The sequence below is a fragment of the Typopeltis vanoorti genome, chromosome 1, assembly GCF_054136105.1.
Source record: "Typopeltis vanoorti isolate ZY-2024b chromosome 1, IOZ_Tvanoo_1.0, whole genome shotgun sequence".
Classification (NCBI taxonomy): domain Eukaryota; kingdom Metazoa; phylum Arthropoda; class Arachnida; order Uropygi; family Thelyphonidae; genus Typopeltis; species Typopeltis vanoorti.
In genome coordinates, this window is record NC_143549.1 from 65,044,400 (window position 1) to 65,068,802 (window position 24,403).

Here is a 24,403-nt window from a genome sequence, read left to right on the forward strand (position 1 = left end):
ATAACTTACTTGTCTCTGCTTGTCAAAGTATTCTTCAGTAACCAAGTGATTTGATGAGTTGATTTAGCCACTTTTGCAATGTGTCCCCCAAACTTCAAGTCCCTCCCCTATCTTGATGCCCTATAGTAATTATCCTATTCTGATTTGTTGTATCCATCTTATATAAGTCCTTTCGTCCATCAAACATCAAGCAAAATATGGTAAAAAATGCCTTAGAAGATAGAAATATAAGATCTGATAATGTTGGAGTCTTGACAGGTAACAGACTGATTTGGAGGAAAATTGTAGATAAGAAATTAATAATGATACAAATTTTTCATGTTATATCCTGTCCATCCCTTGAGGGTACATGGCAGGAATTTATTGTTGATGATGGTAGTATCACCTTTGGGTCTGGCTCCCACTGATGAGACCTCAATAGAGGTCGAAACAGCTCAAATAAAGCATTTTCTGGTGGTGTAGAATTATTTCTGTATCACGGGATTATTTAATTCTCAGTCTTATGACTGGAAGGTCATAAGACCCCCCCCCCACCTCTTACAATCAAATGCAGACGTTATAGTCTTTTTCCCACCCTAGATAATGGTACCAATTCCTCCAAGGGTGCGAACTATAGGGAGTGAAATTTACAGATGTGAAGAAGCAAGACAGGTAACTAAGGTTTTAAAAAAGATAGTCAGTGCAAACAAGATTTATTATCCCCCCCCCCCCCTTATGGCCGAGGAAATATTTATTTGTAGTTAAAGATGTGGAAACAAGGGACAAACAATTACAGGGTTTTACTTTCGAAGGCAGCACAGATTTCTGATGGAATATATAGAGGACAGTAATGAAATTCTTATACAGACATTTTCCAAATTGGATAAGATTAGTAATATACGAAAGGGTTTATCAGGTGAAGATCCAAATTGGTTTTCTGGTGATGTCACCTTCACATTGGATATGAAGATGCCCATACCAAATTTTGTCAATATCGGTACAACTTGAGTTATGGTAAACTATCCCGGGGTACAACGGCAATGCCTGTGTTGTTGTTCATATGATCACTTAGGTGGTAACTGCCCAAAATCTAAATGTTTCAACTGCATGGATATCAGACATATTGTTAATCAGTCAGAAATGTGAAAGTTCTGAACACCACGTTAATACCTGTCCTTTTAGAACTTTCACTGAAAAAGTGAGAGCACCACCGGTAGAGCCAATTAGACAACATATACACTGCTCAAAACAATTAGGAGATATTTTAGTTTCTGTCGGATAATTATAAATTTCTGCAAATAATTATAACTATTGGGTACTTTATATATATGAATAAATATTTCTTACTTATGGATGGATAGGGTGTAATTGATGAGATATTGTTTAAATAATCGATATTTATTACAAATTGTGTTATTTGTAAATTATTTTTATAACTTTATAATTTTAAAGAAAACCAAAATATCCCCTAATTGTTTTGAGAAGTTTATATCAGAGAAGCATCATGAAGAGTTCCCGGATCTTCCAATTCAGTGTGGTGCTGATGATGCTTGTAAACAAACTACACTTGGTAAAATCACAAAAAGTGACCAAATCAGCTAGAAATTAGCCCCAAAATTCCAGATCTGCAGGAGCAACTTTTCCAGTAAAATACTGAAATTACATCAGTTGAAATTACCAATAATGAACCTAGTATAACAACTGAACAGGTACAAAATGAAACACAAAAACATGCAACTGTTCTACAAGGAAAAACTGGAGAAGAAACAGAAAAGCATGTAAGACAACTGAAAGAACTTAATATGCAGAAAGATCATCAAAAAGGAAAGATGAATTAATAAAAAAAATGAAGATAAACAAAAAAAAAAAACTAAAAAAAGGAACTACATCTAAAAGAAAAAGAAGTATTAAAAAATATAAAGATGAAGAAGGCTGTGGATCATTGAATGAAAACTCTTCAGGCTCAGAAGAGTTTATGGATTAACTATAAACTAGTTCTTTATTAGCAAGAACTAGTTTATGAAGAACTAGTTCTTGCTAATAAAGAGAAAGTAAGAGATACAATTAAAGAAAATATAATAAAGTTTACTGATTCAAAGTTTTCTCAGTATAATTATCATCTACATGAAAAGAAAATAACTAGCTTCCAAATCAGGAACAATTCTTATGAAATTGAAATAATGGAGATCAACTGTAAAAAACTGGAAAACAGTTCACAAAAAGCAGGCTACACAATCCTTCACAGATTGAAGACCTCATCGGGTTCATCCAAAATTTAGAAGTTAAAGACTTACCAGTGACATTTCATTAATCATAGCATCTCCTTTCTGCATTGCCTCATTAAATGTGCAAGGATTAAACAGACAAATTAAACAAGAAACTATATGAAAACTTTTGCTATGCCATAATATCAGGTTTTTGTTTCTCCAAAAATACTTCTGCAGATCTAAAGATATAAAAAGTTTAACAGATAGATATCCACTTCTTTCTTATTGGGGCTTTAGAAGATTTAACAGGGCTGGAGTAGGAGTTCTTATTCTTCTCCCCTCCTTGGGTCATTCTATAATATCCAAAGGGATGCAGAAGGGAGAATCTTGACAATAGACTGAAAATACTGTGGATGTGTAATAAGGTTTATAAATGTTTATGCTCCATCCAATGGAACAGATGAAAATTCTTCCAGGAATTTGAGCCATATTTATATGGTGTCCACTACATCATAGCAACTGGAGACTGGAATTGTATTGAAACCCCACATTACAAAAAATAGGAGTACACCCCAGGAGTGGAAAAGTGGGATATGCACAGTTAAAAACATGTCTCGACAATGCACAACTAGTAGACATATGGAGGATTTGCAATATGTACATGAATCAAAGTATTTGTACTTATATCGATCAAATTTATATCTCTTCTTCCCTTATAAATAGGATAATTCAGATAAAACATCTTGACATCAATATGTCAGATCATAATCCAGTTCCACTGCATGGAAAAAGTAGAAATCTGTTCTGGACCATGGAGACTTCCACCAAATTTTTCATTGATCTTTTCAACTAAATTCCAGACCCTCTGTTCAAATTGGCATAATGTTACCTGGAATTAGGATATGTGGTTAAAATTCAAACAAGGAGTAAAGCAGAATATGATAGAATGGGGAAAGGAACAGGCATTCCTCAAAAGGAAAACATTGAAAGACCTGTATAAAGAGAGAAGCTGGTTCGTAACAAACCAACATAATGGTATAGAAAGTAGCAACATTATTAGAAACATTTACATAGAGATTGAAGTGGAAAGGCAGAAAAAGTAGAAGAAAGAAATTTTAAGATAAGAATAGAGCAGCACTTAGCAGATAGCCCTTCAGTTGCATTCTTCAATAGACAATTCACAAAATTTCGCAAAGAAAGAACTATCACTCAAATCTGCATTGATGGAGATGACATCTCTACCACTCAAGACATCCATAACTCCTTTCAAAATTACTATAAAAATTTGAAGACAATAGTACTGTTGGAAATTATAACTCTTGGAACATTAATGGCTTTCCTGTTCATATCTAAGATGGGCTTGACAGACTTCAGATGCATTACAGCATCTGAAGTTACCACAGCCTATAAAGAATGCAAACAAGAAAATCCCTAGGACCTGATGGTCTAGGGATAGAACTTTATCGCGAGGCCTGGGATTTTATTCTTCCCATTCTAGTTACAATATTTAATTCTTTTCTCTCATCAGGACACATACCAAGTGAATTTTTAGCAAGCCATACTGTCCTCATTCCGAAACCTAATAGAGATCCCACCTTAATCAGCAGCTAGAGACCTATTTCTCTGTCTAATACTGACTACAAAATATTTTTCTGCATTATCAATAACAAGCTCAAAGTGGGAAGAGATAACAATTAAAAGCACACAGGTGTATGACGTACCAGATTGAACAGTAGAATGTAATCTATTTCTGCTACATGATCTAATCCGCTTAGTTAACATGAAAAAGCAGTCGATGACAGTGCTATCAGTAGACCTTACTCAAGCATTTGATAATGTCCGGCATCCCTTTCTATTCCATATCCTCCAGCAAATTGGTATAGGTAAAAAGCTGCTATCTGTTATCATAGGAGCCTATGCTAATTCAACTACCTGCCTCCTAGTTAATGGGTTTCTGTCAGACCCGGTAAAAATTCGAAAGGGAGTAAAGCATGGTTGCCCTCTTAGTCCACCGTTCTTTGCATTTGTTCTTGAACCTTTCTTACAGGAAGTCTGACAATACACATGCTGTGTGAGAAATAACAGTTCCTTTAACTATAAAGGAAAATAAGGTATTAGCATATGACGATGATGTAGTGAGAACTTGGAAGGATAATGATTCCATATATATATTTTTTGGTATTTTGGAAAAATTCAGCAAAAGCAGTGGATTAACTATTAATTCAGACAAGATAAAATTAAAAGTTTTTGGAAAGTGGGATCTTGGAGGCATTCCTTTTGGATTAACCCCTAAGAAAGAACCCCTCATCATACTTGGAATTCCCTTCTCCTCTTACAAGTCCAAGAACTTATACACAAGAACTCTGAAATGTTAGAAGACTGGAAAATAAGGGCACTCTCCTTTTCTTCTAAAGCCATAGTACTCAAAACCATAATCTTTCCTGCTCAGTCGTACATAGTAAATATTACAGACATCACAGAAACTGAAGAAAAGCAATTATATAGTAAACTTGTGCAATTTTTTTGATCCAGCCGATACCAAGAAGTTAAAAGGGAATTTCTTCAACTATCAAAGAAGATTTGGACTTCCAGGCTTAAAATTCTGCTATTTAAGCAATACAGCTTCAAAAATCCATAATATATTGCAGACTAATCACGCATGTACAAACCTTCTCCTGCACTACTTGGGTTTTTATCTTCCCCTGTTTACAGTTAATGATTATAAATGTCCAAAAGTTGAGATCCTGAATACAAAACACTCTGTGCTTAACTAAAGGGGTATAAAGAAATCTTTATTTTTAATTTTTTAATCTCTTTTGCCGCAAAGTTCCACAGTTAGGTACTGACAACAATACTTGCTGAAGTTCCAAGGATACCCTAACAGGAGGGATCTTGCTTGGAGAATTGCATATGGCTGCCTTCCAGTCAATACCATCAAATGAACTTGAACATTGGAGATCCAATCTCTGGCATCTGTTACTGATTGGAAACAGTAGAAAAATGCATTCTACAGATCCCCTCTTGCCTTGCATATTTGGAATAGATTATGTAATGTGTTGGGCATTTCATTGCTTACAATGGACAGGTTATTTTTTTTGCAATACCCACCACCTGTCAGTAATGGGAAGAGAATTTATAATCTTTATAATTAGTGAATTAAAATACCATTTATGGAGGGTTAAAAAGAAACATGGATTTGAAAACCAGCAATATGACATCCAAATGCTTTATAATATTGTATTGTGCATTTTATTGTTTCATGAAATTGAAATTTCATTGAAATTTTATTGTTCAGTCAGAAGATTTTTGTATTTAGAAAGAAGCATTCTAGGAGATATCAAATTTATGATTAGATGGTGTAGACCACCCACTTTAGGCAATATTCACCAGGGGGAGATAAAATTCTGTCTATTTTTGCTATGAGAGGTTTTTTAAATAGTTTGATCCTCTTAATTCAATGTGGTCTTATAGTCAATTACAGGGATGACTGGAGAGCAATTCCAGATGGGGCTAACCACTTGGGTATCAGTCATCTTTGCGCTTTAGTTTCCATTGGTCTTTTGACTGTTCATCTATATGAGATTGGTGAAAAACGAAAACTGATAGCCTTCGGCTACATGATGATATAAAAGAGCTGAGGGCTTTTCTCTATCTCTCATGCTATCTATCTGTCTTTTCTTTCTCCTACTACTATTAGGCTCTTTTGCACCCCTATACTAACTACTCTAGGTCAATGATGAGCAATCCTTTACCTTTTCACCTCAATAAAGGTCGAAACTGGTCTGGGTAGTGACCCTTCCCTTAATGCATAGCATTATACATACCTGCAAGAATATGTGCTTTGCATTATGGGATACTAAGGCAAGTGATGAGAAGTCATCATCTTCTGTATACAAGTTGCCCAGTCCTGAAAATACTTCAGGCGCACACTTTATTTGCTTACACTTGGATAAAGGATTAAACTAAGTATATAATTTCTTCAAGTGGAAAAACTTCCAACAACTATCTCTAATCCAGACTATTTTAATAACAAGGTGTGACACCTTTTGGGTACTCGTATAAGAAATTATGATTTCGTCATTACTTCAAATTAGTATAACCTCTGGATCTGGCTCCCACTGATGAGACGTCAATAATGGTCAAAAGTGGTCTGGGTAGTGACCATTCCCATAATGCATAGCATTATATATACCTGTAAGGATATGCACTTTGCATTATGGGATACTAAGGCCAATGATGTGAAGTCATCAGTTTCTATATTATTTCGTGCGAAAATCAGCAAAACTGCTACTGAAATGTTGGAGCTGTTGAAAGTGGCATATGGTGTAGATGCTCTGAAAAAGTCAAGTGTCTTTGAGTGGCATAAGAGATTCAAAGGTGGGCGAGAAGATGTGAACGATGACCCCAGAAGTGGGCAGCCAAAAACAAAAATGAGATGTAAATGTGAACAGAGTGCAATTTGGTATGGTCTGACAGACTATTAACTGTGCGATTAATGGCTGATGAATTGCAAATGAATCTAGAAACAGTCAGGTTAATTTTAACTGAAGAATTGGGTATGCAAAATATTTTGAAAGAAATCACGACAATGCACCAAGCCATAGTGCACTCATCATGAGAGAGTTTCTGGCCAAAAAATTAATTACTGAAATCATCCTGCTTATTCACCTGATTTAGCTCCCTCTGATTTCTAGCTGTTTCAAAAATTAAAGACTATGCTAAAAGGATGAAGATTTTCTGACATTGCTGATATCCAGCATAATGTGATAAAGGAATTCAAGAGTATTCCAGATAAAGAGTTCCAGGCCTGTTTCCAAAAATGGGAATACTGTCTAAACCAGTGTATAAATGCACAAGGGTACTACTTAAAGGGGGACAGTAGCCACTAATGTATAGTTCCAAATGTAGGTTTTTTTACAGGTGTATTCCGGGAATTAAATTGTCACACCTCGTAGACTTATCTTAAGCTCATATGGCATGTATCCTAAACCGAAATATGTCTCTATTTTGACCCATTCCAAGAAGGAAGGAAGAAAGGTAAATAAAAACTAACCATCAAGATCACTGCTCCACTTCCACACAGTCCACTTAGCCAACACCGTTCATCTTTTGGCAAAAGCTATGGAAATAATTGTATGAAATTCATACAGCTCTAGACAGTTCAGGGCATTTGATTGATAAGTAGGCCTTTCTGTCTAAACCAACTTATCATCCTATTGTTTACCCGAGTCTTTGCATCTGGATTGTCAATTTCCTCTCTGGTTGTTCACTACATTTTGTGATATGTGCCATGTCTCCTCTCTCTCCAATTTTTTCCATCAATGAATTAATACCTTAGTACTGTGCTTTCACCCATACTCCTTTCTGTTCATAAATGACCTCTCACTAACCTCAAATTCTATCATTCTATCCTTACTTCTGTGAATGATAAGTATAACTATGTACATTTTTTTTTGACCAACCATGCAGAGCTCAAATATCCCAAGTGCTATGGGTTGTTTCATAAAAAATACTTAAGCACTGATCTCCTCGCCATATTTCAGTGGGCAAGTACAACAAGATAACTTGGCATAAAATATCTCACATCTCCCCATCTGAGCTCTGATGGGGAGGTGTGATCATAATACATAAGATTTCCACCCAAGAAAAAATTTCTTTCTTCCTTATTGGCTGACATCTCTAGCCTTTCATGGTATAAGCATATCATATCCATAACTTCTGCTTAAAAAAAAAGTACTTTAAAACTTTAAAATACTGTTCTCACATTTAGTATGGTACGCAAATAATCTCCCACTATTTCCTACATCTTATACTTTTTATATAGGTATTTTTGCAAGCACTATTCTAGTGAACTCGCTGTCACCATTCCTCCATTTTTTCCCTTAAGCCTGAAAACAAATAAGCAGCACTAATGTTCCACATCTATTCACTAGCCAATTTTAAACAAATACTGAATTAACTTTTCATCCTCCTCTTCCAATGCATTAACCTCTGTTCTTTGGAAGTACTTCCTAATACCATTTTTCTCTAAGGCCTATAACCTTTGGTTGTTACAAAAAAACAGTTTTCATCTTTCTTTTTAACCACTGGACCACACAGAAATGATGTGCTACAGATTGAGATTTATAAGTATGTGTGAATGTGTGGTGTGTGTGTGTGTCCTACTTAGCAGAAAATTTGCTTCTGCTATATAATGAAGAATGAAAAAAAAAAAAAAAGTCATAACTGTTTTTGTCATACTTCATTGACAAGAATCAGTTTCCAATTTTACTGTTAGTAAAAGTCAGTAAAAGATATACTTACTTATTCTCTTCATGCCTTGTGGTGCATAAGGCAGAGAACTGTTTATTAAAGATACCTCTGTCTTGAGACATGAATTCAGTTTCTCACAAGCTCCCCCAGCTAGATATTCTTTTTCCCTTTTCTGTTATTCATTGCCAAGTTAATTTAGGCCTTCCCACTTCTTCTTTCTGGGATATGTATGTCGAAATTACTCTTGGAATCTCTCTGCTGACCATTCTCAGTATATGTCCAATCCATTTCCATCTGTGTTTTTTTATTTCATCAGTAGTAATATTTTTTTTTGCTCAGCCAGTTTATATAAGTCATTGTTCACCATACATTGGGGCCAAAATATTTTTAATATTTTCACAGACATTCTGTTTGAAAACTATTTAATTTAGCTTTTTGTTTTTTGGTCAGTTTCCATGTCTTTGATCCATAAAATAATATAGTGTTAACATTGCTATTGAAGCTCTTTATTTTGGTTTTAGTATGATATTTGGATGATTCATATTTGTCAATCATTGCATTATATTATTGTCAGTAATTACATTTGCTCATATGTAACTTAACTTCTACTACATATTGATTGTTTTTATTTTCCTGTGGCAATTGCTGTTCAATTTAAGAACTTTTGTTTAAGTCATATTTAATTTAAGGCCAACCATTTCAGCTGTTTTACACAAGTAAAAGATATACTATACCTTAATTTATTTTGCATGATGTAATAGAAATGTTATATCCCTACATCTCAGACTACTACTTTTATGAGGGTTGTTTGAAAAGCTTGGTAAACTTCCAATAATCGCAACACAATTCGTTCATTCATACCAGTGTCAGCACGCATAATCTTTTTCATGACCCCTGGCAAAATTTAGCCATGCGATGCATAGTTTTCGTTTGGCAAACATTTAAAATGAGCATGTTTGCATTTTTCACAAAAATGGAGAAAAACGACTTTTGTACAGTAATAAAACACTTTTATTTGAAGAAATGGATGGCCGCGCAGGTCAAAGCTGAGTTAGATGCAGTTCATGGGGACTCTGCACCAGCATTAAAGACTATTTATTTTTGGATAAATGAGTTTAAACATGGTTGTAAGTCCATCGAAGATGAAGCATTCTCTGGATGCCCAACTGAGGTCACTAAGAAGGAAATGATTGACAAAATTCATGGTATCGTTATGGAAGACTGCCAAGTGAAAGTGCACAAAACTGCTGAGATTGTAGGCATCTCAAATGAATGGGTGTATAATATCCTGCACAAAAAATTGAACATGAAAAAGCTGTGTGCACGATGGTTGACTGTCGATCAAAAATGCACGCGAAAAGACATTTCAACGCAGTGTTTGGTGATGTTTAATCACAATTTGCAGGATTTTTTGCATCGATTCATGACTACAGACGAAACTTGGATCCACCACTACACACCTCAGTCCAAGCAGCAGTCAAAACAGTGGACAATGCTCGGCGAAAGAACACTGAAAAAAGCGAAGACCGTTTTGTCAGCTGTGAAGGTGATGGCCACTGTTTTTTTGGGATTCCAAAGGAATTATCATGATAGACTATTTGGAAAAGGGTGAGATAATAACAGGAGTCTATTATACGTCATTGTTGGACTGTTTAAAAGAAGAACTGAAGAAAAAACAGCCAAGGTTGGGGCACAAAAAAATGCTCTTTCATCAAGATAATGCGACTATCGCAAATGCAAAATTGCATGAATTGAGGTTCGAATTGGTTTCACATCCACCGCATTCTCTGGACTTGGCCTTATGTGACTTCTTGTTCCCAAACTTAAAAATTTGGCTCGGTGGGAAAAAATTTTCTTCGAATGAGGATGTCATCAAGGCTGTCTGACTATTTTGCACAATTTGACAAATCCAACTTTTTAGATGGGATGAAAATAATGGAAACTCGCTGGACTGAATGTGTAAATGGAGGCTATGTTGAGAAATGAAGATGATTTTTTTCAAAAAAATGAGTTTAACTTATTTTTTTACCAAACTTTTCAAACAATCCTCATATATATGTAATGCACTTGTTAATACTTATTTATAAAAGCAGTAGTAAAGCTATTTTACTTCAGAGTAATCTGCCAGAACATAAGACTTACTTGGAGAGTTATATGAATAAATGTGTACTCACCAGTGGATTACCACTTCTAGTGGAGTAGAAGGAAACCAACAGCAATATACAGAAAGTTAAAGGAAAGGGAGTACACAATGGAGGTGAAATGGAAATTCTCAATAAAATAGACCATACTTTTTTCATCTATAAAAATGCTTCTTTCAGGATAAAAAGAAAGGGTTATGACAGTTGTAAGATTTTTCATCCAGAAGGAATGCAACTTGGAATTGAAATATAAAGTAATAATTAAATAAAAAAATACAAGGATGATTGCCAATATGCATAGTTACATACATAAACATGTACTCATATATTTTTAAACATAATTACAGTTGATACAACAAAATTACTGATAAATAACATATTTCCAGTGATGGTTTTATGGTTGAGATATTTAGTATATTTCTTTGCATTTTACTTTGAAAGTGACCCGCATGGAGAATATGTAGATGGATAGGTGTTTTCTTTTCCATATGGATGGATAATTCAGTTTTTTTTCTTGGTTTTGGAGATCCTTTTGTTTTTTATTCTACATATTTAGGTGGGAGGCAGTAATCTCTGAAGTGCTCAATGACTTGGAAAAGAAGCATCTTAGAGAGGTTATTCTATGTTGCCTGCTTGATTTGTCAAGTGGATAGCATCTCTACTCTCCAACCTACAGGCTACTAGTTCAAATCCACTGTGACATGGATGTTTGTGAATGTCTTTAGGTGTTAGATGAATTTCATTGCCTGCTGTAAGACCACTACCATCACCCTGCTTATTGGAAATTTGAAGTGGCTTGTAGAAGTATCATGTTTGGTCAGCAGGAGTCCCAGATAATCTAACCTTCAGCCATTTTCAAAGTATTAATGTGCTATAAGCTTACAACTTTTAGCAAATGAAAAATTGGACCAATATATATATAAATATATATATATAAGAGGAGGGGGGGGGTCTGGAAAACACCTAGAACAAAAATGAATTAATTTTATCTCTTCTTATATATCCTAAAATAAAAAGAACAAATTATAACAATTTGATGAAACATGTGGTTAAAGGGTTTTAAGATATGTTCTTTCTTGTAGTTATATCAGTTGCTTTAATATCCTTCTTGTTCTAGGTGTTTACAGAACTTTCTAGACACCTCTCATATTATTTATCTATCTATCTATATATATATATAGGATGATGTTGTAAAGTTGTTTAATGAATGGAAAGCAGATTGTTTTGTTCTGATAGTATGCTTAAATTTTTGGTTGTTCAACAACTGATAGTGTCTTGTATTAAGTGAGGGAATAATTATAAGTTAAAAATGGTTACACAAAGATACAATTTCTAATTGAATGGCTGTGGAATCTGAAATGTAGATATTGAAGAACTGGTTTCAAAGAATCAACTTTCCACCAAAAAATTGGTTTTTCATAATTTTTTGATTTCTGTTATGCCAGACTACTCTGAAATAAAATAGCCCACAATTGAAAAACAATAGTCCTGATTGGCTCCACTTGCATCAATTACTAATTATATACATAATTAGTCAGTGTACTTCAGTTATCAAACCCTCCAATTATCAGAATAGCAAATTGCCTTCTCAAATGGTAGTATACTATAAATGTTATGTTTTCAGAAATTTGGAAAATACATGACACATAAAATGTTGAATTATAGATTACAAAATATATGTTACGTTATTATTTGCATGGTACACTAGCAACTATGTAAAATTATTACCTTACAGTCCAGAGCTTCATCACACTGCTGGTCTTCCAAACTCTGTGTTGGTTGGGGAATACTATGAATATATTATATTGTTATAAAACAAAATATAAAAAGCACAAAACAATACAAGCTTCCAAAAGTATAAGCATTTAATATCAAAAAGTTAAAGGAATTCAGGGGAAAAAAAAAAACATCTGAATTTTAAAAATCAAAATCTGAATCATAGATTAGTTTGATTTCAAATGAGAATCTTCAATGCACAACTACTTGTTACAATACACAAGCCACAATGTTTATAAGAAACAGTTCGAATTAAAATGAATAAAAGACCTAAAGTCCACATTCATTTGATTCACATCCACTAATGTTGTAAAAATTTCACATCCACTAATGTTGTAAAAATAAACTTTTTTTACAGTTGTTGAAGTTGATCTTACAATAACTGTCTTCCATATTTTTGGTTCAATAACAGCCATACTTGTTGAGATCAAGCAAGTGTTTCATAACCATTGCCAAATCTAAAAATAATCACTCCAATTTGTAATGACATCTATGTAGCTGTATATAATGATTTCTTATAATGAGTGAAAAATAGCATAAATTGTAACAATTTTCAAGTATTGTGGGGATATCCAAAGCATGATCTGCCAGTCCTGATGCCATAATAATGGTAGCAAATGTATTTCTATGAACTTTTTTTTGCCTAGTCTTAGTAATCCACAAATTATCAATCCAGTTCATAGGGAATATTCCACAGACCCATCATAAATCTTCATCACCTGCCTTTGGATCCTCTCCATCACTTCATTTCAAGGAATCTAGATGTGTGCAGTAGTCCAGATGTGGCTTTGTTAATATAAAGGAAAATAATAACCTCCCTATCCCAGATTTTCAATGGGTTCTTTAACAACTAAGTAATCTAATGTGTTATTGTAGCCACCTTTGCAATTATTGTATTCCACAGCACAAAGGAATAAAATGATAATACTACATAATTACCAGCTTCCTATTAAAATTTTCATCAAAATAAATGTTATCATATTGTCAATGTTGTTAGATCTTAGATTCAGTCTTCTAAAGCACTTCTAACAGCATTTATTATTATTATTATTATTATATTCAAGACTCAAGAAACAAAGGATAATCTACAATTAGAAGGCCTCACCACAAAAGAATGGACCAGTCACTACATCCAGCTTCTAAACAATAATAATCAGATTGAAACAAAACAAGTAATAAGTCAATAAACAAGTGAAGAACCAATACAGTTAAATGATCTAAAGAAGATATTGGAAAAACTAAAAAATAGAAAAGCTACAGGAGAAGATGGAATAAATTCAGAACTATACAAATACAACTTTAAACCATTTCAATTACGATTAATTAAATTCCTAAACAGAATATGGGAAGAAGGAAACATCCCACAAGAATGGAAGACAGCAATAGTTATAAACATATTCAAAAAAGGAAACAGAATGGATTGCATCCCAAACTACAGAGGAATATCACTATTAAATAACAGATTATTATTATTCATATCATGACATATACAAGATATACATATTATACCAGGGGGGGGGGTGTTCAACCCGTCGATCGCAGAGCGATTTTTGGTTGTTCTCTTGTGCATTCCTCCTTACTTACAAATTTAATTAAAACTGAAAACATAATATTTTATTTATCATTATTTTGTATTATTTTTAATTCGCTTTAAATGTATTGCTATTGTTTATTCATTTTTCATTAAAATTGTCAAATCAGTAATTTTCTTATAAGTCCGGGTAAATGAATTAATTTGGATCAGTGGAAGTCAAACAGCGAGCCAAGTGAATATGATTATAAGCAAAGTGTAAAAACTCGATTGTAGCTTAAATATTAAATATTCCAAAGCACATTGCATCGATTTTTTACTTAGGTTAAGTCCCATGTGAATATTGTAAAAAAAAATAAACTTTGTTTGTCTCGGCACAGTTTGTATTAGATGTTTATGTAAATAACTCTTTTGAAGCTAACTGTATATACTGCTTTAATAAGAATATGTTAGAGTGTTAAAAACAAAGGCAATGTTTTTGTTGCCAAAGGCTCTAAGTGTAAACATCTCTGAAGTCAGTCAGAAAGAGTACAAACAACTTTCCAATGGCTGCCAACTTACAATCAAAAGAAAGCGGAGGAGAACAAAAGGCATGCCAAACTTGAAACTTAAGATGAAAGACTCATACCGATTCTTTGGGGGTTTCCAAACTTCATGCGGGGTCTCACAGGAGGCTAAATAAAAAAGGGACTGAAGAAAGCAGAAGGGGTCCCGGTTCCAGAATTGCTGTCAGAGGAGGCCACCCGGTCCAGAGTCGCCGTCAGAGAGAGACTGCCTGGATCCACGTTGCTTGAGAGAGGAGTTTCCCGCTTCCAGAAAAGAGCTTCTCGGTTCGAGACGTCGCTAGAGAGAGACTACTTCTAGGCCACAGACAAGGTTTCAAACTGCCGAAAGGAAGAGTTCCAATTGCCGGAGAAAAGTTTCCAGGCCAGGTTAATGTCAGCCATTCACCAGTGTGTTGTGTTTTCGTTACAATTTGATGAATCAAACGCTTCACTGATATTGCTCAGTTAATGGTATTTATTCGCATAGTATTTCAAGATTATTCAAGTAAAGAAGAACTTTTGAAAATTATACCATTATTGGGAAGGACTAGGGGAGAAGACATTTTTTCGGCATTTGATGAATTTGTGAAACAACACAAACTTCTGCTTTTTAAACTTGTGTCTATTACTACTGATGGTGCTCCTGCAATGATAGGTAATAAATCAGGCTTCATTTCATTATGTAAAAACGATGACAAATATCCAGATTTTTTAACGTACCACTGCATTATTCACCAAAAGTAAAAGATTAAACACAAAAGATGTTTTGGATATTACATTTAAAATTGTAAATTCTATTAGAGGAAAAGCCCTGCAACAGCAATTATTTAAATTACAGGCAGATGATGATAGGGAACTTCTGTTGTACAATAATGTTCGCTGGCTCAACAGAAGTCAATTTTTAGAAAGATTTCTTGTATTAATTAACGATATAAAAATTTTTCTTGATGAAAAAGGAGATATTTATCCACAATTGAGTGATAAAAGATGGTTGTTACACTTATCATTTTTAGTAGATTTCTGTACGAAATTAAGCAATTTAAATTTAGAGTTACAAGGTATAGATAAAAATTTAATTGACAAGTTAAGTTCAATAAAAACTCCAACAATACTTACTTTTATTAAAAAAAAATATAAATGACCATGAACATCTCCCATATTTATTAAAAAATTTTTGAACAAAATCAAGAAATGCTTCGCTATGATTTAAAAGAATTTATTCGTGAAATAGAATTAGTTGAGGAAGAAATAAATTCAAGATTTAAAGATTTTAGTAAAACTGAAATGATTGTATCTTTTATCAATAATCCATTTCAAGAAAACTTGAACGTTACAGAAATTTCAAATAAAATTAATGGGCTGTTTGATATAAACCAAGCTGAAGTAGAACTTGAGATAATAAATATTCAGAATAGTTTACATTTAAAATCAATAAACAATGAAGTCATTTGGAAGTATGCATATGAAAAATTCCCAATATTAACTGATATTGCGCAGAAAATTGTGTTGTGTTTCGGATCGACATACAGTATTATCTCGCTAATCTGAACCTCTTTAGTCCGAACCCTCCAGTAATCCGAACTGCGGTTTGAAAGAAAAAAAGTTTTTGCAGGCGTAGACTTATCTGGCTAATTGGTTCAAAAGATATATTTCGGTGATTACACCACATTTTTTTATTATTCAGTTATATAAAACACTGAAATAATAGTTCCTGACAGGTTTCGTAAATCGTAGGATTTACATCTTCAGGGGGTAAATAGTATAACTTAAAATTTAAACAAGAGAATTAATAAATACAAATCATAACCGTCTGGCTATTCATAAAACTCAAATAACAGAATGCAGATATATAACGTTATTGGCATTTAACAATACTGGACGATGTCACGTGTTCTTGTTCTCGTTCATACAGTCCGAGCACAGATTGAGGTAGATTTTTTATTAGAGCTGACCACACTTGATGGAGAATTAAATCTTGATTTTTATTGCATTGGGTTGGGTTTTTTTAGCATATTAGCAGCTTCTTTAAATTTTCTTATATAACTGTTGTTTTCTATGTATGACATCGTCGTTTTATGCCAGAGTCCATCGTGTCCAGTGGAAGTGGTATGGAAAGCAAGACCCGTTTTTTTTTTTGTTCTCTTTTGTATTGTATGTCTTTTTGGTGTTCAGCCATGCGTATTTCTCCAGATCTTCCTGTCTGTCCTACGTAGTAAATCCCACAAGAGCAGTGGATTTTGTAGACTCCTGGTTTTTTAAGAGGATGATGAGGTGGTTTTGGTGGATGTAGGAATCTTGAGATTTTTTCCATAGGAAGGAAGGCTACTTTTATGTTGTGTTTGTTCATTAATTTGGCTAGCTTATCTGTAGCATTTTTGATATAAGGAAGCGAGATCGCATTTTTGTAATCCTGTTTTATTGTGTTGTTAGCTGGAGGCATTTTAAGGATTCTCTTGATGGTTTTTGTTTCATATCCATTCTGTTGGAGGATCTGTGTTAAGTATTTTAGTTCTTCATTACATCTTTCTTGTGTGCTGGAGATATTGTATGCTCTGTCTCAAAGAGTTTTAATTAAGCTTAGTTTTTGTGAAGGATGGTGGTGTGAGGTTGCATTTAGAAATCTTCCAGTGTTTGTCGGCTTCCTATATACTGAGAAGGAGAGTTTACTTTCTTCATTAACTTCTAATAGAATATACAGAAAAGGAAGTTTTTTATTTTTTTCTTGTTCTAAAGTGAATTTTATGGTATTGTGCAAATTGTTGAGATAATCTTTGAAATTGATAAGTTCATCTGTTGTTCCACTGAATATGATGAAAATATCGTCCACATAGCGTAGCCATATTTTTGGTTTTTTATGGTAATTCTTAAGAGCATTGTTTTCAAATTTTTCCATAAATAGGTTTGTTAATATCGGTGATAATGATGAACCCATGGCCAAGAAAAAAGTTTTATTTATTATGTATTATTATTTTGTGTACTATTATTTTTATTTAATAATTATTATTTTAACTATTATTATTTATTTTATTATTATTACAGTACAGTATTTTTTTTTTAACTGTCGATTGTACAGTTATACTGGAGGACTATTTTGATTTATTGTGTATTCACTTTTGCTTTTTTATACTGTACAGTATGTACTGTATTGTCGGCATGAATCACAAATATACACAAAAAGAGGAAATTCAAAACGTGCATAATTTGTAACTGGTAATTAATTTACGGAATTGACAACGTATATAAAGTAAATAAATTAAAGATAACTTTAATGAATCACTTCTATATGTCTAACCAACGTATAAGTCTTACTACTAGTGCATAATTTGGTTAAAAATATAAATCCAGATGTCGAAATTTCACAAACAGATGTTACAGAATGGATTACAGGTAGAACTGAAAGTGAATTCAAAATCAAATCAGATGATGAAATATATAAATATGATGCTACAGAATGAATTAGAAGACGATGATGACGATGAAGAACTCAAAGAAAAAAAGTAAAACATGAAGAGGCAGCTGACAGTTTTAATATGTGCATAGAATGGGCTAAGCAGAATGATACGCCATTCTACAAAATTTTGTTGCTAATGCAGCTCCGAAAAGAAGCATTCGAAAAATTTTCTGGTTGATTAAAAAAATTTTCTTTTTTAGATTTCTGATTTTCTTTTTTAGCTTCAAAGAAGCAAAAGAAAATCAGTGACTTTTTTACAAAGAAATAAAAAAACTTTTTTATGTTATTTTGTGAAACTTTTTGTGTTGTGTACAAGAAAGTGATATTTTTTACGTAAATTAAGTTACGTACTGAACTATGCAATTTTATTAAATCAGAATCTAAACTTCAACTAACTAGTACTACTCCTCCTAAATCCATGGCTTCATCAATTTCCTGGAGTTCATTTCCCTCAATGTGGTACACAGCCTGTAGTCTTCGTATCCCAAAATGCATAACTTTACACTTTTCCACATTAAATTGATATCAGTTATATTTTGTACATGCTGTCAGCCTATTTAAATCATCCTGCAAGCTCTCTACATCATCTTGATTAACTATTAGCCAATCCAACTTTGCATCATCAGCAAACTGAATAGCCCCCTTCAAATTATTTCCTGCATCAAATATATATACAAAATAAACAGCAGTGGTCCAAGCACAGAGCCCTGCAGCACATCACTAGTCACCTGCCTTCTCCTCCTGGATTCTCTATTCTATATACCACTTTTTTGATATTTGTCTATCAGCCACCCTTTTATCCATATCACCAGTTTCATATCTATCTACATTGTTGCAGTTTGCGTAACAAAGTTAAATGTTGGATCATGTCAAATGCTTTTGCAAAATCCAGCAGTATTATTTAACTGTACTTGTTTTCCCTCAGGATCTTTTATCTGCCTCATAGCATTAAACACTTGTCTTGTTAAGAATTTCCTTTCCCACTCTATTTAAGCAATTACACCAGCTTACATTAGCTCTGCTCATACATTATTGAATGCTAGCATGTTAAATTCTTATATGATTTTGAATTTATGATATCTGATCATTTCTCTAATTTTTCTTAGAACTCTCATACCTCTAGTCTATGATCAACAGTTTAATTTCCAACCCTACTTTTAACTTAAACACTGCTTTGTATACTACAGTTTGGTGTCTTGGCAATTTCTTTCTCTCTTTCATTTATATACATTTAGTCAGGTAGTTCACTACCATAACAATTGTGTTTATTGTTTCTGTTTCCAAATTTAATTTGCTCTTTACAAAAACTGTGCATAAATAGCAGAAATGCATAAAAGCTTTACTATTTTCAATTTATTATCTAATATCAGGTGCTACACAAAGATTTCATAAAAATCTTAACTACTAGCCAAAATGCTTTGCTTGTTCTATAGGTCAAACAAGTGTATGGAAAGCAACTGTATTCTTATTCTCCATTAAGAATGAAGTTGATGCTTTCTGTGTAGCCTTTGATTTCACAAACAACTTTTTATGGTTCCATTTTCATAAAAAAAAATACTAAGCAGTGAGTTCTGAAGACTTGTAATAGATTTATCTTAAGTATAACGTTACTGGCATAAAATAAAGAACCAAGTTTAACCCTCCTACTGGCCAAGGTGGATGAAAACGTACAATGAAGAAAATGGAATTTTCTTCATTGTACTAGGATATTTGATCGTGTTTTTTTTTTCTGTACAATTTATTTATTGTGTCTCTTTCCAAAAATAGAAGTTTCACATCTGCCAAAATAAATAATCAATCCTGAAATGACCACAGATCAGCCTTTGCAATGAATATATTTTAGTAATAGTAAATTTCCTTCACTTTACTGATAATATAGATTTTTTTTCACGAATTTTCAAATGTTTGTTTACATGTACAATATTTTGTCAGATATTTATATTTTTAAATAACATTTAGTGAAATAAATATGACATTTTGCTTTCTTTCTTTGCAAAATACCTTGATATGGATTGTCACATTTCAATTTTAGGAACGAATTTTTTTTTTCTTTTTTTTTATGAACAACAAATGATTATAAACTGCATTGCTCGGTTTCAGATACTGTGTCTTTTTTTTTAGTATCAAAAATTTATACCTACTGGTATTTTATTGGACTCTTCGCCTTCTTCTTTTGCTTAAAATTGGAACAGATTTTTTTATAGGATGCACATTACTATAATATCCAGTGCTTAATCACTGTAGATATGTCAAAAATATAATAGGAAGGATATTCTATATGGAATGATTCAAAATTTATGCTCATTTATGCTCCCCCCCCCTCCTGTCCTGGAACTGAGTTGCATAACTACTTTAAATTTCTACTGCTTTGAAAGCTTTCAGAGAGTATTCAAAGTCTCTTATTTCAGTTTACCGTTTTGACAAAAGAAATAACGCAATAATATTGTTGTATATTCGAAGCTTCTAATTCTGTACTCTTTCTTTGCATCTGAAATCAGCTGTTCAGCAGTCTGCTGAAATTATTCTAAGATTTAGAAATACTATGCTATATTTTCAATATGTAAAACTGTATATCACACAAAGAAAGTTCAGTTGTATTATTTTTGTTAATTTTTTTTAAAAAAAAATCTAAATATTACTACTTCTATTGCTGCTGGTTTCTATTTCTGAAATACGTCTTAGAAATGCTGGACAATAATCCTTTTACTTGGAGGAAAAGCTAAAAGTGTTAGATTACTCTTATGAGAAACACAAGACAGAAAGTCTCCGAGAAGTCGCGCTAAATTGCCTCAAGCAAGAATGTCTTGTTTCGTTTTCAGTTGTTCAGATATCCTAACACAGAAAAACTGACATTTCTTTTATAGGCTGATGCAGTATTTATGCCAAAAATGATTTCTTTATTTATATTGAGTTTATTTTTCAAAAAAAATTTTTAAAAATTTTTGAAAAATGAAAGTTTATTTTTGAGCAAACAAAGTTTGCTCCCACTGACGAGACCTCAATAAAGGTCGAAACTGGTATGGGTAGTGGCCCTTGCCTTAATGCATAGCATTACACATATCCGCAAGGAGATACTGAGATAGGAGTGATGAGAACTTTCTCCACCTTTGCAACGAGTTGCCCGGTGTTGTACTACCTTACCCCAGTCCTGAAGATACTTTCAGGCACAAACTTTGTGTGCTCACACTTGGATAAAGGATTAAACTAAACTTATTCTTTATTTATAGTGATCAGTTTCACTTTTAATATCGAAAAATTCTAAATTATTTGATACAATTATCTTGAAAAAAATTACTGCTGCTGCTGCTCTTACTTGCCATCTCACAACCGAATCGTATATTGGATATACTTTCTAATATTCCTTTCTGCCCAGTAGCAAGTTGCAGACTAACGGAGATTACTAACACCCCCCCCCCGCACTGGGAACCAGATCAGAAGAACATGCCCAGCAGGCAGCACACTAAAGTGCCTACTGCAATAACTGAATATATTACAAACCGAAATTCCTTATTTTGTTTTGTTTTTCCATCTTTCTGATTGATTAGCAGACATTTGAAACGAATTATTCTGATATTGCATTTGTAGGATGACAGTGTTTTTAAATATTAATTTCCCCTATTACCCAATGTCACATAACTTCCTGATTTATAATAATGAGGAAATAATATGTATATTTCTTATTTATAATAATCAAAACTTAGTTTCTGGGTCGAAAAATTAAACATTATGTGGAACAATTATTATGGAAAAATCATGAATTAAATAAAAACTGTACCTATGTTTCATAAAAGTTTTCAGGTGTGTGGTAGTGTTGCAGTGGGAGGGGGGGGGGGAGTGTAAAACTATCAAAGTCGAAATAAAGTTCAATTCTATTGTGAAAATATGAAATTTCACATTTGATGCATGCATATATACATATTTCGTATCAGAGAATATACGCAAAAGTATCGCTTACTTTAAAATTGGAGAAAAATATACACTGTACATATCAATTTAAATAATAACCGTTTATTTCATTTTATAAAGTCCAATTATACAGGAAAAACCAAAAAGGTGAAAGTGCAAAGAACAGTTGATTACTATATTTTGAAAAAACTTAGTGATATGATATGACAAAATTAGCACAAAAATATTAAACATTGGTTCTCCAAGGTAAAGCAATATTTAAGTGAAGAAAGTATGCAAGATTTATATTTTGTCCTGGAATTATAAACTGCACAATTAAAAGAGAAAATAAAAATAATTTCTATATTTTTAGTCTTTCTAATATAACTAACAGTCGAGTTGCCCAGCAAAAAACAAGGAACTGCGTTTCTTGTTATAGAGAACTGAGACTCAGCTTCGTGAGATAATCTGTTTAAGTGTTCTCTACAGCGTGAAGGATTAACTCACCTTCTAAAGGAGAGAACAGCCAAATTGCACTTCTTATCCATGTTCTTTCAACAGGTGTATTGAATCGTATCCAGATTTAGCTGGACGTATATATATACGTCCTGGCCCGTTGCAGGGTTAATACCACCAATTTGAATTTCAGGTTTAATGCTCCTTCACACTGTAATCCACACAGATGATGAAAGGCAAGAATGCCTTTCATCATTCATTTCAAACCATCTTTCTATACACTTATCAATTCTAACTGTTAATTCAAGTATAGATTTAGATTACTCTATATAATGTCTCATTTACATTGTATTATTGTAATATTTTGAAGAAGTTTCCTTCTTGGCATCGTATCACATACCTTTTTTCTCAGATCTACAAAATGTAAAAACAGATCCTTGTTATATTCTTATGATTTCTTCACTATTTGTTTTAAAGTAAAATCAAGAGTGCCGACAATACAATCCTTATTTGTTTTAACCCAGCCTGCACTTGATCTAAGTTTCTCTTTCACATTTTTTAGAGTCTCAAGTAAGTTTGCATAAATTATTCTTATTACTATTATTATTAAGAGAGACCTCCAGGGAGGCGGATTCAGGAACTCATCGAGGGATGCCATACTATTTGTACCAGCTGTCATACTTGTTTTTGAATTCATTCATGATACTTGCATGCACAACATCCAGTGGCAATCCATTCCAATCATGCACTACTCTGTGAGAGAAAAATCTAGTCAAAACCCCCTAGCTGACAGCATTTATTCCCAACTTTCATGGATGCCGTCAAGTAGGGGGTTAGGACTTGTACAGAATTTTTCTATAAAATGAAAAATTCTGTATAAGCCTTTCAGAAGTTTGTAAGTCTCAATCATATCACCCCCCCCCTTTTTTTCTCCTGTTTACTATTGTCTGCAGCCTGCAAATTCTCAATCTATCTTCCACAATCCTGATATCATTTATCACTCTCCTTTGCCATCGTTCCACTGTATCAGAATCACCATGGAAACCAAACATGCAAGCAATATTCAAACTGAGGTCTTATCAAGGCCTTGTTCATTTCAGCATTGCCATTATTCTCTGAGTTGTATTTATAATTTTTGCTATATGACCATTGAACTTCAACTACCTATCTACTAAAACTCCAAGATCCCTAGTCTCATCACTTTCTTCAAGAATAATCCCACCAATATAATACAAAATAGGATATCTAATCACATCAAAATGCATGATTTTACATTTATCACCATTGAAATGACAACCATTCTCACATGCCCACAATTCTAGCCTATTCAAATCATTCTGCAAGTATTCATATCAGCAGCACTGCTGATTATCCTACTTATATTTGCATCATCAGCAAATACCTGTATGTCACATGTCAAATCCTTCCCAATGTCATTAATGTACTGATTGAGTAACAAAGAACCAAGGACTGATCCTTGAGGCACACCACTAGTTATCTTGAATCATGCAGATTCACATCCCCCATATATCACTTTTTGATATCTGTCAGTCAGCCATCCTCTTATCCATGCCAATAGTTTAAAATACAATCCTATATTCTCCAATTTATGCAACAGTATTCCATGCTGTATTCTCTTAAAAGCCTTAGCAAAAAGCAAAAGCAAAATGCAAAAGTGTATCTATTCCCCTTGTCTAGCTCAATGGTAACATTGTTATAGAATGTGAGCAAGTTGCTAAAACATGACCCTCACTTTGTAAACCCATGCTGTTCATTGCAAAGTAAAGATTTTCTGTCAACCCATTTCTGAATTCGAACCCTTATCAACTATTCAAAAATCTTCACCACCACTCCTGAGATACTGATTGGTTAATAGTTGGATACATCGGTCTTTGCATCACCCTTGTGCATTGGGATTACCATAAATTCTTTCCATTCCTGTGGAATCTTCCCTGTTCTGAGACTCAAATTATATAGCCTGGTCAAGGGAATAGCTAAGTCAGCTGAACACTCTTTTACCATCCATGCTGATATCCCATCAGTTCTTATTGTTGAATTCTTATTCAGTTGAATAAGAATTCATCCAGCAAAGATGTAGCAATGGGCTCAATGTCGCATACACCAGGTCGATAGATTTTAGCAAAATGGCTGCTCATTAGTTGAACAATCACTATTTAAGT

The 24,403-nt window shown here is 33.3% G+C and overlaps 1 protein-coding gene across 1 annotated transcript in view; it reads right to left on the reverse strand.

Annotated features, from left to right (window-relative positions):
- The window catches only part of mon2 (Mon2 homolog, regulator of endosome-to-Golgi trafficking), a 749,535-nt gene that overhangs the window by 65,088 nt on the left and 660,044 nt on the right, over positions 1 to 24,403 (reverse strand). The window contains exon 32 of the mRNA XM_090397718.1: positions 12,308 to 12,368. Within this exon, the coding sequence (XP_090253844.1) occupies positions 12,308 to 12,368 (61 nt within the window). The remainder of the gene's footprint in view (positions 1 to 12,307; positions 12,369 to 24,403) is intronic.